Below are 14,709 nucleotides of genomic sequence, written 5' to 3' on the forward strand. Positions count from 1 at the left end.
TGCTTCTTGCTCCGCGTCGCCTCCATCAAGTTGGGTAAACTCACAATCGTCTCTGAACTATTTCTTTGTTATGCTGCTTTCCCTCAGCGAGGGGTCTCTGTTGTCTCTCTAACCTTCTCTCACACCAGAACTATTGCTTCACATTTTACTTGCGAGTCCCCTTCTGGCTGGGATTCCTCAAGCAAGCTAACTTCCTCGCTTGAAAACAACTTCACCTAAAACTGACTCGAACTTTCCCTTCTCAACCTACATCAGACTTGTCAACTTCTTCGCCTGTAAACCTACTTCGTCTAAAAATTGCCCAACTTTGCTTTCTGCCTCTCATTCCGCCTAAACAACTTCCTCACTTAGGTTAACAACTTCGCCTGAAACTAACCCCCTCGCTTTCCGTGTCTGCGCTTCCCGCAGGTTGGGCGACTTCTTCAGCTACAACAGCGGGTGTCCCCAGGGGTGGATGCAGATCAGCGAGCGGGACAGGCCCTACACGGACGGCTACTGGTGCGGGGACGGACGGGGCTTCAACGTTTACTTCAGCGAGACCGCCACCACCACCCTCACGCTGAAGAAGTTCATCCCTATGGACTACATTCACTTTGAGGTGGGTCGGGGTGGTGGATTTTGGTGTACCTGGGAGTGAATGGCAGCTGATGGAGATGAATGAAAGTTGCTCGAAGTATTTGGCAGCTCTTGGAAATTTGTGGCAGCTTTTCAAGGGAGTCATCAGTCATTGGAATGCTATAACAAGTCTTAAGACTAACTGGCAACAACACGAACTATATTGCATCGAAAACTCTATAACAGTTATTGACGTTGAACGTTAACTGCTGGAACTGAGTGGCAACAGCTGAAACTTAATGGAAGTTACCGGGATAAAACTGCTACTGAGTAGACTTCATGCTACCTGTTGAAGCTTATTTGGCACTGTTAATATTGAATAATTAGAGGTGTGTAATGATACTGTACATCCTTGAGCTGAAAGACAGCTGCTGGAACTGAATTACAGCTGCTGGAACTGAAAGACAGGTACTAGAATTAAACAGAAGCTACTGGACCTGGATGACGGCTGCTGGACTGAAGGCAATGGAAACTGGCTCCTAGCTGAAGGAACTACTTGACAGCTGATGCATCTTTAAGTATTGTTCTTAATGAGCATTGTTTTGGGGAGTGTTTACTATTAATCTGGCCCAGATTTCTATAGAAAAATGTTCCAATACATGCCAGTGGGGCAACGTCTGAGTCAGTTTACATACACACCACCAGAGGATCCCATAGTTCCTTATACTCCATAGTCCCCTATACTCCATAGTTCCCTATACTTCATAGTTCCCTATACTCCATAGCTCCCTGTACTCCATAGTTCCCTATACTCCATAGTTCCCTATACTCCATAGTTCCCTATATTAGATATTATATAAATATTGTTATATTTCAGCAACTCCCTATTCGGGACGCGAATAAACAGTTGTTAAACCGCTCTTGAGACCAGGTGCTTGCCCTCTCTCCCCCTCTCACCCGTGGCTTGACCGTGTACAACGTCGCCCTCTCTCTCCCCCTCTCACCCGTGGCCACGACAGAGTACAACGTCGGATTACTGCGAATGTCAGTATATAGAAGAAAAAACTTAAGTAACAAAATATCTAAATAAAGGTAACGAATATATAAGAAATAAAATATGCTAAAGATTAAAAGAAAGTTAATAAATATTTATGCGTAAATATCTATTATAATTATCCATATCTATGGATAATTAGACATTATGATAAATGAACGGATGAATTATTATAAAAAGAAAAATATAAAAAGTCACCCTGAAGTTAACGTTAACAAACTGCAACATTGTAAGAGAAAAAATAAAGAGCTACATTATATCAGCCATAATTCGAAAAAGTGTGTGTGTGTGTATATATATATATATATATATATATATATATATATATATATATATATATATATATATATATATATATATATATATATATATATATATATATATATATTTTTTTTTTATTTTTTTTTTTTAAACCTAGAAGGGGTATATATATATATATATATATATATATATATATATATATATATATATATATATATATATATATATATATATATATATAAAGAGAGAAAAGATAAAAAGATGCTTAAAATCCTACAGACTAAAACCAAATCTCTCTTCGAGGCAACAGAGCAGTGAAAAGAAACTTTCCACAAAGCCGCAGACAGCAGTATTCGTCGACACGAAACACAAAATATAAATTAAACCCACGACGACCAGGAGACACCAGGACTAACATCAGAGATGACAAGTTTTCACAAATACAAGAGGATTCCCCCCAGGCAAATGTGAGTGAGGGCAGCGCCACAGAACGAGAGCAATGCAGTGGAAGCAGACGAATGCAGCCGAACCCACGGTACATGGGCCTCCGCAGTGGCCCGTCTGGCCGAGGGTAAAACTTTCTCGTGTCGGGGATTATACACAGCGTCTTTGAGGTGAGTCGGAGATTGCAAAAGTTGGAGACCGAGGCCGTATTTTCCTCCACCTGGGTGTTAAAACGTCCTCCCTGGGGGATCCCGGCCACAGGTACATCGTCACATGTGTTGCACCTGAAGCGGGTAATTGGGCAGTTCGTGAAAATTGTGTTAGTTAATGCGTTTCGGGGATTAGAGCTTTCCCCCGACTTTTTTTCAAGTTACTTAACACATAAAGGTGAGAAGCGCAATGAATTGGCCTTATTCTGAGTTCGTGTGTGTGGGTCTCCACTCACTACCAGGAGGCGATGCTTCCTCTTATATACTACACAGAAGAGTTCCTCTAGCTCTGTGCTTCCTCTACAAGCTCTCTTCCTTTAGCTTCATTATTTTTACTCCTGGGGAAACTTTTTACTCCACCTTTCTCCTATTCTTATACTTCAGCTGTTTCAGTCATTACCTTTCACTTCCTTCCTGCCTTCTGCCATCTCCTTTCTTTTCATCATGGCTTTTATCAATCTTTTCCTCCCCTTTCGTTGTGCTTTCCTCCACTCTATACTCCATCCTCTGTCTTCCATCTACATCTCTTACGCCACTAACTCCCCTCCCTTTCCCCTTCTACCATCCATTACCCCTCTCTCATCCGTTTTTTGTGGGGAGAGTAAAGATGGAGAGGAAGAAATAAATGGAAAAGTTTAGAAATGGGCAATTTAGTATGAGTTATGATTGCAGGCGGGCTGTCCGCCTTGCTGACACGATGTGTGTGCGTGTTTGCCAACTAAACTTAGCTTGCTCTTGCTTCCACTACCTCTCTCTCACCCCACCCCAACCTTGCCTTGTGCCACCCATACTCTCCTCCCCTCCCCTCCCTTCCCCTCTACCTTCCATCACCCCTCACTACCCCCCCCCTCCCTTCCCCTCTACCTTCCATCACCCCTCACTACCCCCCCCCTCCCTCCCCACCTACCTTATCACCACCCGGAAGCCACTTGCTCACTATTACCCATATCTTAAGACTCTGCAGCTCTCCCTACATGTTGTTACGAGTAATTATTGTTAGTGGCCTTCACGTGTCGTCACAACGAGTCTTCCCCCATTAACTGTGCGTGCGTTCCCTCCTCTTGCCTGTTTATCTCTCCTTCACTCTCCTCTCACCTTGATTGATCACGCTGCTCCTCATTCTCACTTGTTCCGTAATAGTCCTAAATGTTTAGCGCCATCTATCTTTTCCGTGTCATTTATCTTTCCCCATCTTTCCACCTGGTTTCTCCCCAAGGCCCGAGTCTCACCATCCGTGTGCTCTCTCTCTCTCTCTCTCTCTCTCTCTCTCTCATGAACTTACCCCCTGAATGTCCCAGTGAGCTGCTCTCTCCTATTATTATATTTATATATAATAGGATAATATAATATATTATATTATATAATATTATATAATATATATATAATATTATATAATATTATATAATATTATATATTATATAATATATTATATATTATATAATATTAATATAATAGCGCTTTATATTTGTTCACTGCATCTCTTCTCCCGCCAGCATGTCGACCACCAGGCTCCTCTCTGATCACTCCCGGTAGCTCTCTTCCCGTTAACACATTGGTCTCTCTTCTCCCGAAACTTAAGTCTCCTCCCCTTCCCCCCTTTCCTCACCCCAGGCACTAACTATCTCCCCATCTCCTGGCTCTCTCCCCGGCAGGGCTTGCTGCAGTCACCGTTCAACTTCCGCCTCACCTACAAGACGCTGCGACGAAGCGACGCCATACTGCGTTACGGCAACTCTACCTCGCCCAAGAACCGTGGAGACCTGACCGACGGTACGTCCTCTCTCTTACTCTGCTTCTTCCCCACATTCTTCTTACCAGATATATTATTTTCTAACCCATTTTAAATCTCATATTGAAAAGGTAAACTAGATCTCTATATCTATGAATGTTCCGAATTAGACCACGAGTGTCTGTCGATTATATATATATGTATGTGTGTGTGTGTGTGTTTATGTGGCAAGGAAGAAGTTGTGGAAGCCACCTCCATCCACAGCTTTAAGGTCAGATTTGACAAAGAATTCGAACGTCAGTGCACAGTTAACATGACAAGCATCGGGTGCAACAAGACTAGAAGGCGGGGCATAAAGAGCCCGACCTCACTCCCCCGTAAACACTGATACGGTACTAACCGGGAATTCCAACACACACACATGACGCCTCAGCAGTGTTTACACCCCCGAGCCTCTACTATAGTTGTGAGGCGCGCGTGAGGGTACAGAGCACTGTGACGGAGCCAACACCCGCCGTCACACACCACATGTGTAAGTGTGTGTGCGGTTTCCTCTAACTGTCGTCTGAATGACTGTGGCGGGAGGAGGAGGGGAAGCGTGTAGGCAGTACAAGACCTGGCTAAACACGTGCTACAAGCCCTCTCTGTGCTCTTCCGGGACTTTCTCTCACTACATTACATCAAGAAAGATGGGCGAAAACCCCATCCGGATGAAAAGCTTAATAATGAGGTCGAGAGGGAGAGAGTGAGGTCGAGATCACAAGAGAGGGGGAAGAGTGTGAGGTCGAGAGGGAGAGAGTGAGGTCGAAGATAGTGAGAGAGTGAGATCAAAAGGGCAGTGTGTAAGAAGGATTCGTACCGAGATAAGAGAAAGGAACTATCAGGGGAAACAGCCCAAGCTATTACGCCTATATAGCACTGAGAAGGAATAAGAAGTATGTATGAAGTAAGTATTCCTTCCCCCCCCCCCTCCCCCGTCTACTGCTGACGGGGGGGGAAGGAATAAGAGAGCGCTAGGAACGTGCGTGTGCATGGGAAGTGAGACAGGACTTGAGGGTAGTGGGGAATAGGACATGAGCAATATTTACTCACTAGTAGACGGTGTACAATAACCAGAATATGTGAGAGAAGGCTAGTGACAACACCACCGCTCACAGGATGAATATGAGTGTATACACAACAATCATGTGAGTGAGTTCGCGTCCGAGCTTGTGTGAGCAACTGCTGCCTGCTAGGGGAAGGGGCTAGTATAATCTGCTGGGGGTTACCTCTACATGCTGAAGATGCGTCTACATGCTGGGGGACAACTAAGATCTGCTGCAGACTACTTCCAGATGTTGGATACTGCTTCTTCATTCAGGGGGACCACTTACGCATACCGCTAACGTCTTTTTTTTTTTTTTTTTTTTTTTTTTTTTTTTTTTTAGATATATACAAGAGTTGTTACATTCTTGTACAGCCACTAGTACGCGTAGCGTTTCGGGCAAGTCCTTAATCCTATGGTCCCTGGAATACGATCCCCTGCCGCGAAGAATCGTTTTTTCATGTCTTCGATATAATGGGACTATTTCAACATATTGGAGACTACTGCTAATACATGCTGGGACCTTTTGTCATCCTTGCACTGTCAACAAACGTTTAGAACTCTCTCCTGACGTTACTGTTGTTTGCTCTCCTCTCATGCGAGTAATTCACACTCCAGGTTCCTGTGACAGATCGGAATTACCATTTATATATCTCGAGCGCAATCTTCCTCTTCCTTTCTGTCTGTCACCCCTCCCTGTACTTCCTTGGCTGTCTCACCCCTCCTTTCCCCCCCCTCCCTCCTGTTCCCTCTCCTTCGTATCTCTCACCCCTCTGCATCAGCCATATTCTCCCCTTTCCCCCCCTCCACCAGCAATCATCTTCCACTTGTCCTGATTGAAAGGACTGATTTTTGTGTGGGGAAAAATGCACGTTCGCTTTATAAAGTAATTTACGGGCCAGCAACCTGCACCGCTTCTCAGGTCCCGCTGGCTTCCTCCTCCTCCTCATGCTGTAAATTATTCCCAATTGATTTGTTCTTTTAACCAAGTTTTCAAATAGGTCTATTCCTATTCATCTTAAAGTCTTGTGTTTTCTTTTGTCTGTATTTTTCAACATTCCTTTTTTGTTCACGTATATTCTGACTATATTCTGTCCATTTTTTCGTATACTTCATCTGTTTTCAATGTCACTTTCTTTATTTCCCAATTTTTATATTTTCCTTTCCGCCATTATTATCCATTTTTTCTTTGCGCCTATTTATCATAATTTCTTATTGCCAATTTCCAATTTTTTTCTCATTTTGATCACACTATTTGCCCTTATTATCGCTTAAGCTAAATGAAAATACAAAAGGAAACTTTAGAATGGGGAGACAAGAGAAAGTAAACAGAGAAGGGAGAGAGGGAGAGAGAGGGAGAGAGAGAGAGAGAGAGAGAGAGAGAGAGAGAGAGAGAGAGAGAGAGAGAGAGAGAGAGAGAGAGAGAGAGAGAGAGAGAGAGAAGGGGGTAATAGAGAAAGAAAGGAGGGTGGGGTAGAAAGTAGAAGGACGAAGTGTTTGAAAAAGAGAAGGATGAGTGGTCAGGAGAGTGGCATGTAAAAGGCATGTAAGATCACACGAAGAAACATGTTATGAAGCAAAGTTCAAGAAGTATAATTAAGGAAATATAACAGATGAAGGATAGAATAAGAATGATAAAGAAGTGAAAAAGGGGAAGAAAACCCAGAAGAGTTGAACTCTGGCAGGAAGAACTTGCCATAAAAGATAGCTATAAGTGCTTCCTGTTAAAGTTGCAAGGTCGGAGTGCAACATCCGGCCTTGAAGAAGTTGCAGCTTGCAAGCCTCTGACATGTAGACCTCTTTTGTGAACTAGGCTTGTAAACCAGACCTGTAAATTGGACTTGAAACCCTAACTTGAAACCGAAACTAGTAACCATCCCTGACTTTAAAAACCAATTTTATCAATCTAACTTGATAGCTAACCTTGTAAACTTGACTTGTAAACCAAACACCAAGAAGAAAGTAGGATTGGTTAGGCTATATAAGGTTACACTAGATTAGGTAGGGTTAGCTTAGGCTAGGTTAGTGTTTTCTTAGGCTAGATTAGGTCAGCAATATATATATATATATACCCAGGGCGCAAAGCCAGGGTAGGTTGATACGGGGGAGAAGCTGTTACCCAAGCAGCAGGTCCCCCCGCTCTCCACGGCGCCGAAAGTCTCCAATGGAAAGGTAAACGCCAATACGATTGGTTCCAGCGCCGTCGCAGGAACTGTCAATACGAGGTTGCAGGCAACAACGAACTCCCCCAGGGGCTCCAGCTCCGGAGATTATCTCGAAATTGGTAAAAGAAGCCACAAGGACTCCAAACTCGGAGACCGCCGTGGTCAGAGCCGGAGAAGAACCACCCCAGCAAGGGCAAGAACGACCCCAGCCTCCTGAAGCAGAGCCTGGGCCATACGATATATTTTCACACAATTACAGCTACTTTGCTGAGTTATTGAATTATTGTATTATTTTCAACATAATAATATTGTACCGTGTCTATTATGAAACAATATGTAATCAGGCTGTGTTTACTTCTTAATTTAATTATCATATAAATCATATATGATTTATATGTAAATCGTATATGACTTACGTATGTTCCATGTACACGATGTGTATGGTGCGAGCATCATACTTCCTTGAGGTATGACTCAGATCACTTGTCAGCCAAGGCAACTTATTGCTATTACTTAAGATCGCTCTCATCCACTTCTGTTCGACCTCAAACGGTGTGTGAGCAGGCTGAGCCGTTGGTAAGATAGCTGGGTGAGTGGTGAGATTATTGGGTGGTTTGTAAGATGGTTGGTGAGATGGTTCCCAAGACTACCAACCCTAGGGACATCTCAGCAGACTCATTCTTAAGTCTCATCTAATCCACCTCTTCTCTCACTAACTCAGTTATTCTTTTAACAACTCACCTTTATTCACACCCACTAATTATCTAATTTTTCTCCTCCACTAATTCATTTCTTATAACCACTATAGTATCTGGCTTGACCTTCCTCTTCTCGACTACTACTTTACTCTTTACCATATTAACTCATTTTTCTCATCCAATACTCATTTATTTTATCATCCATCAACTCAATTCTCTCACCCACCAGTTTACTCTCTCGTTGCTTGCTCTGTGATCCCAAACCATCATACCCTCAACAATTGTGCAGAATACAACATTAACTGCAAACAAATTTCTCCCATCCCCTCTCTCTCTCTCTCTCTCTCTCTCTCTCTCTCTCTCTCTCTCTCTCTCTCTCTCTCTCTCTCTCTCTCCTTTCATACGGTTCGTTCACTCGTATACTTAATATATTATATATATGACTCGTATACTTAATATATGTATCATATCATCCTGTAAAAGATCACTTCCATCATCCCTACGCTCGCCCAAGCCCAAATAACACTTCCCCTCCCCACGAGCGCAAAAAACATGTCGAGTGCTATAACCACCCCGCTCACCCTACTCTCTCTGCCACGCCCAGGCTCGCTCTGTGACCGCATCTTCCTCAACTGCGACCAAAACATATGTTCGGTGCAGAGTCCCAACTTCCCCGGCCTCTACCCTCGCCACGTCACCTGCCACTTCCTCATACGCCAGACACGCTACGTGCCCTACGAGAAGCCCCTCATCACCATATACCAGGACAACCCTCTCAGGTTCAACGTCAAGGCCAACTCCGCCCTCCCGAGCCAAGGGCTCACTTCTCCAGGTTTACAGGTAGGATACCCGCCACTTCTCATAATGTTACTCATAAGAGTGTGGTATTGTACCATGAAAACAAGCTGTAGGAAGCTTAAAGCACAATCGTGATTTATTCAGTGTTTCAGAGCAGTTACAAACACCACCATCTCTGTTGTTTCAAGTTGCAGACTATTACAAAATATGTATTACAACTATCTTTACAAACAAACTGAGACAATATCAGTCATAAAAGTTCAAAAATGAAAAGTGAACGAGAGGAATAGTACAATTATTATATAAAAACAATAAATTGAACTTATAGGGCCAATGAACATTCTTAAAAAGTCATTATATTGACCACTGTAGTCCAAGAAAGTAGAAAACAAACACAAAATTTTACAATTAAAAATATATGACAGTTATTATCAATTCATTTTCCAATAGCAAAATCAAACACAAAAACAAATACTCCAGGTCTAGGTTTCCACTCTGCAAATTTTTGGTCCTCGATAGGTATTGTATTTGTTTTTTTGTGTGCATTAATTTTATCATTGTTAAATTGGTTGATAATAACATTTTCATACAAGGCATTTTTTTTAATTTTATTATTTATATTTAAATATCTTCATTTTTTTCATTGTTAAATTTGGCATAAAACTGTATTGTCCCTTCGAGTTGATTTTCACTCCAAATATATTATAAATGTTGTGTAATTTTCCTCTCTTTCGGTTTTTGTTTTTACTCATGTAACTCTTTTCTGTTTAAAAGTTATTTGTAATACATTAAAAGTAATACCTTGTATTATTTTTATACAATATATATATATATATATATATATATATATATATATATATATATATATATATATATATATATATATATATATATATATATATATATATATATATATAGTAGTAGGCATCCATCAGTCTCAGGAGACTATGGAGTTGCGCTCTGGAGTGGCCTCACCAGGACGCAAAGCCAGGGTAGGTTGATACGGAGGAGAAGCTGTTACCCAGGCAGCAGGTCCCCCCTCTCCATGGCGCTGAGTCTCCAATGGAAAAGCATACGCCAATACGATTGGTTCCAGCGCCGTCGCAGGAACTGTGAGTTCCGGGGTTGACCTCGAAGGTGGTGAAGAAGGGCACAGGGACCTCCACTATATATATATATATATATATATATATATATATATATATATATATATATATATATATATATATATATATATATATATATATATATATATTTATATATATATATATACATATATATATATACATATATATATATATATACATATATATATATATATATATACTTATATATATATATATATATATATATATATATATATATATATATATATATATATATATATATATATATAATATATGTTTAACGATCATTATTTACTCGTGACAGATATGGGGATCATGTGACCTGGTACACGACCACCTGCTGGTGTACGACGGCAACTCTACAGACTCACCGCTCTTCCTGAAGGTGTGTGGGTCAGGGTCGCTGCCGCCCATCACCTCCACGGGGCCGGAAATGTTGGTCGTCTTCAGCACCTCGCGCTTCGACGAGCCCACTCAGGAGACGCTCATGCCAAGGACCTTCGGCTTCGAGTTGGACGTCAAGGTCACTTACCTGAACATGGACTCGAGGCAGTTCGCCCGGAATCGCCAATGCGTGTTCCACATCTTCGGCGCCAACAACGCCAGCGGGGAGATAGTGTCGGTAGTTAACACGCAATCACAGAATTCCTCGTGCGTGTATCTCTTCCATGGGGAGCCTCACGAGGTAGTTTGGGTGCACTTCCGCAAATACGAGATCGCCCCGAAGATGGGCCACTACACCTACAATATGACCGAGTGCATCAACCCGCTCAGGATCTACGACGGAAACTTCTTCGACCCAAGCATACCATACGGCTCACCCAGACGCGCCCGCCTCATCCAGGAGCACTGCACGGCGCGTCCTCCGCCCATGTGTGCCCGGGAATACCTTCCACCTCGCCGTGGGCTCTCTGCCCCAGTTAAGGCTTGTACCAGGAATGAAAGTTACGTGGCTGATGGGCCCAAACTGACGGTGGTGCAGCACTATAATGAGTCCACCGCTGCTCTTGCTATGGACTTCATCTTGCGCTATGAGTTCGTCAACACCCGACCCGGATACAGCCCAACTAACGGCAGCGAGTGTGATTTTGAAGCCATCAGCGACGGGTACTCGCTCCGTACGGGTCGGGTATTTTCCCCAAGGACGTCGGTGCTGTACGGAAGGTGGGGACGACGTAAGCTGTCCTGCCAGTATCGCCTCACTGCCCACAGTGATGAGGTCGTGCGTGTAACCATAACCAAATTTCACAGTGTGTCTCGCTCATGCGTCACAACCACAAACAACTTCACTGGCAGCTACGACTGCGATAGCCGGGCGGGCCAGACCGCTTCACTTGTCGTCTCAGAGTATCCCTGGCAGGAAGTTGAAGTGCCAAGACTCTGCACCTGTGATATCTCGGCCATTCCCATTGAGTACGAGTCTAAATCACAAGAATTGAGGCTCAGATTCGAAGTCAGCAATATGGACGAAACTCACGATTATCTCGATTTCATGTTTGAAGCTCAGTACGAGTTTGTCAAGAAGACGTCTTGCAAAAAAGAGCAAAGACTTCAGGGCACTAATGGTGAAATAGTGTTCCGGAAGGCTAACCTCACAGAGCACAAACCGTGTGATAACTACCCGTGGCTTCTCCAGACCTCTGATGCCGAGAAGTCCATATACTTTAGAATACGAGGTTATGACCACATCGACAAGAACTGCACTACTGGCACACGACTCCTAGTCTTCAAAGTGGGTCGTCTGAGGCCAGTTGCCGTCCTCTGCCCGGACTCCTCCACCAAAAATGTGGTAGAGTTGTACAGCTTCGCTTGGCAAGGTTCCGGCTCACTGGTGGAGCAGTCGACAGACAAGCTGGTGCTGGAAGTGTCTGGACGGGACAGCACCCGCGATCCGGGTCCACACACACTCTCGTGGCTTCAGGTGTCTCCGGTGCGCCAGTATGACTGGTCATCTGAGGGCATCGTGCGCGGGTGCCAGGAAGAGTGCCCGGAGTTGCGTGTGTGCATCAGCGAGAACCTCTGGTGTGACGGTGTACATCACTGTCCCTCAGGATACGACGAGCTTATCGCCCACTGCTTCTTCCTCTCCGTGCCGTGGGCGTACATCGCGGTGGGCTCCGCCCTGAGCGTCCTCCTGCTGGTGGGCGTGACAGTGTACGGCGCGGCCAGACTCCGTGCCGCGGATAAGAAGACCCACCAGCACCAGCCCATACCCACGCTGCCCACGGCCTCCGAGTCCCTCTTCTCCTCCGACAAGGATGCAGCGGAGCGGGACGGTGGCGTGACCTCTGCCTACAGCTTGGACTACAGCGAGGTGGACTACGTTACTACTTTATGAGAACCAAACCAGGTAGCCACTTACACCACAACCACCCTAGCCACGTTCACAACACCATCAACCAGCACCATCCACCCAACAAACGCCCAAGATGTGTCTACCTCCCAACCCTCTGCCAGCCGCACAGACGACAACGCTGACAACCTGCGACCACGCACGCTCAACGCTCGACCACGCACTCTTAACACCCGACCAGTCTACCCTAACAACGAATTCCACACCCAGCCACCTACGTCCTCCACCCGCGACACCCACCCACCCCCAGTCAACAGATCGTACCTCTACACCCTGGCCGCCCTCAACACCCATCCACTGGCCGCCCTTAACACGCCCACCAGTCACCCACGTCGTGCTCACTAGAAAATTCCAGCAGTATTTTTAGGATTTTTGATGTGCTCTTCCAGTTCGTTCTGTTCCAGTTTTTCTCTATCTCAGCTGACTAAGGGGAAAAATTACAATAAGTCCAAATTGGATACTAATTCCGATTGCATGGTTCACGTTCCTCTGACGTTCCCTAGAGGCATCTGATGCATTATCTGTCATTGTCTGGTAAAATGGTTTGTATATCTATATGACTTATTGAATAAATTAGCCACAACTGTGTTCCCTTCAATGCCATTATAGTTACGTGCAAGAAATTCCCTCTCACGTACAACTTCCGCATATATATATATATATATATATATATATATATATATATATATATATATATATATATATATATATATATATATATATATATATATATATATATATATATATACCTGACCCCAGCTTCCTTGGATTTTATGTATATATCTTGTTACAAATACACACCTGGCACGCGGCTTCCTCAGCTACATATATTTTTTGCAAGCGTTTGTATCAAATCCTAAATTCATAGCAATATGTGCTTCTAGTTGCCATTTTCGACTTAGCTGCTGTCTGTGTTGATCAAATTAAGAAGTGACATGTTTCTACGTAACAATGTATTGATTTTCTGGATTGATATATTAGCTCTAGTTGACAACATAATCTGTTATTTTATCTGTTAGCAGTAGACTTAGTCACGTATTTCAGTAAAACACAATGAAGGTGGACGTAAAAAAAGAAAAAGATAAATACAGCATATTATATTATATATATATATATATATATATATATATATATATATATATATATATATATATATATATATATATATATATATATATTTCAGATTCTCTCCCCCGGCTTCAGTTCAGAATCTTGTATAATCCCTAAGAATGATTAACCACCTCAAAATGACCCCCCCCTCTTCAAAATGAGTACCTTCAAAATATATATATATATATAATTTTCCCCTATTTTCTTTTAGAACTAGTCATAGAGTGTTCACTATGAGGTGATATACGTGTCGACAAAAACTACTGCCAATCTCCTCCCTGTAAATACCATAAACTGTATTTTTAAGTAGGTAGCATTCTGCTTCGGAACGAATCACATGTACATACTGCACATTTCGCTCGAGATTTCTACCAAATGTTTTTAAATGTACAGAGATGTGTAACTGAGGCGTTTTGTATGGTGTGATGTGTATGGTGTGCCGTGTATTTCAGTTTGTCAATAGGCCAAAAACAAAAAAACATTAGCAACAAATATTAGACCAATTGAAGTTTGTTCTATGCATAGATGACATTAACGCACTGTTATAGTCACGTTGTCAAGAGAGATTAATATGAGAGAAATTATATTATTGTGTACATATGTGTTACGAAATAATCTTACATATTACTGTTTCGAGAGTTTATGCTGCCATCTTGTACATACTGTAATAAAGTTTGACAATATGAGGCGTTTCATTCTTTACCTGCAACTATTTCCTATTTACCGAGAAAAGAATTAGAAGGAAGGGGAGAAGATAATAATGAGTATATGAAGAATTAATGAGTAACGGGTGAGGGGGTAAAGATTAATATGCAAATATGGTATAAATGATGGGCGGATGCCAAGATCACAATAAACAAATGAGAGTATTAACTCTCGATATGAGTTCTACCTCGTTATCTAACACAAGAATTTAAGATGAGAATATATCATAAATGAAAAAAAACAAGAAGCAGGACAGAAAATGAGAAAAATAATAAAAACACAACCAGGATATTAGAAGAAAGATCAGATTGCAGATGAAAAGAATATGTAGGAAGAAATAAGTATTAGAAAGAAAAATAAACACTGCATATACAAAAATATCAGCCTGTGTAGGTGTAAGGCGGGGACAGGGAACTA

General features: G+C 42.6%; 1 protein-coding gene across 1 annotated transcript; it reads left to right on the forward strand.

The window, feature by feature from the left end:
- Window positions 1-408: 408 nt before the first annotated feature.
- On the forward strand, window positions 409-14,270 carry LOC123750199 (uncharacterized; the record flags this gene model as incomplete). Its single annotated transcript, XM_045732321.2, is given in 4 exon segments — window positions 409-598; window positions 4,176-4,293; window positions 8,804-9,039; window positions 10,429-14,270. Coding segments are annotated over 4 exon segments (2,578 nt in total), but the record flags the coding sequence as incomplete, so codon positions are not given.
- Between the last annotated feature and the right edge of the window lie 439 nt (window positions 14,271-14,709).

Source organism: Procambarus clarkii, chromosome 40 (assembly GCF_040958095.1).
Source record: "Procambarus clarkii isolate CNS0578487 chromosome 40, FALCON_Pclarkii_2.0, whole genome shotgun sequence".
Taxonomy (NCBI): domain Eukaryota; kingdom Metazoa; phylum Arthropoda; class Malacostraca; order Decapoda; family Cambaridae; genus Procambarus; species Procambarus clarkii.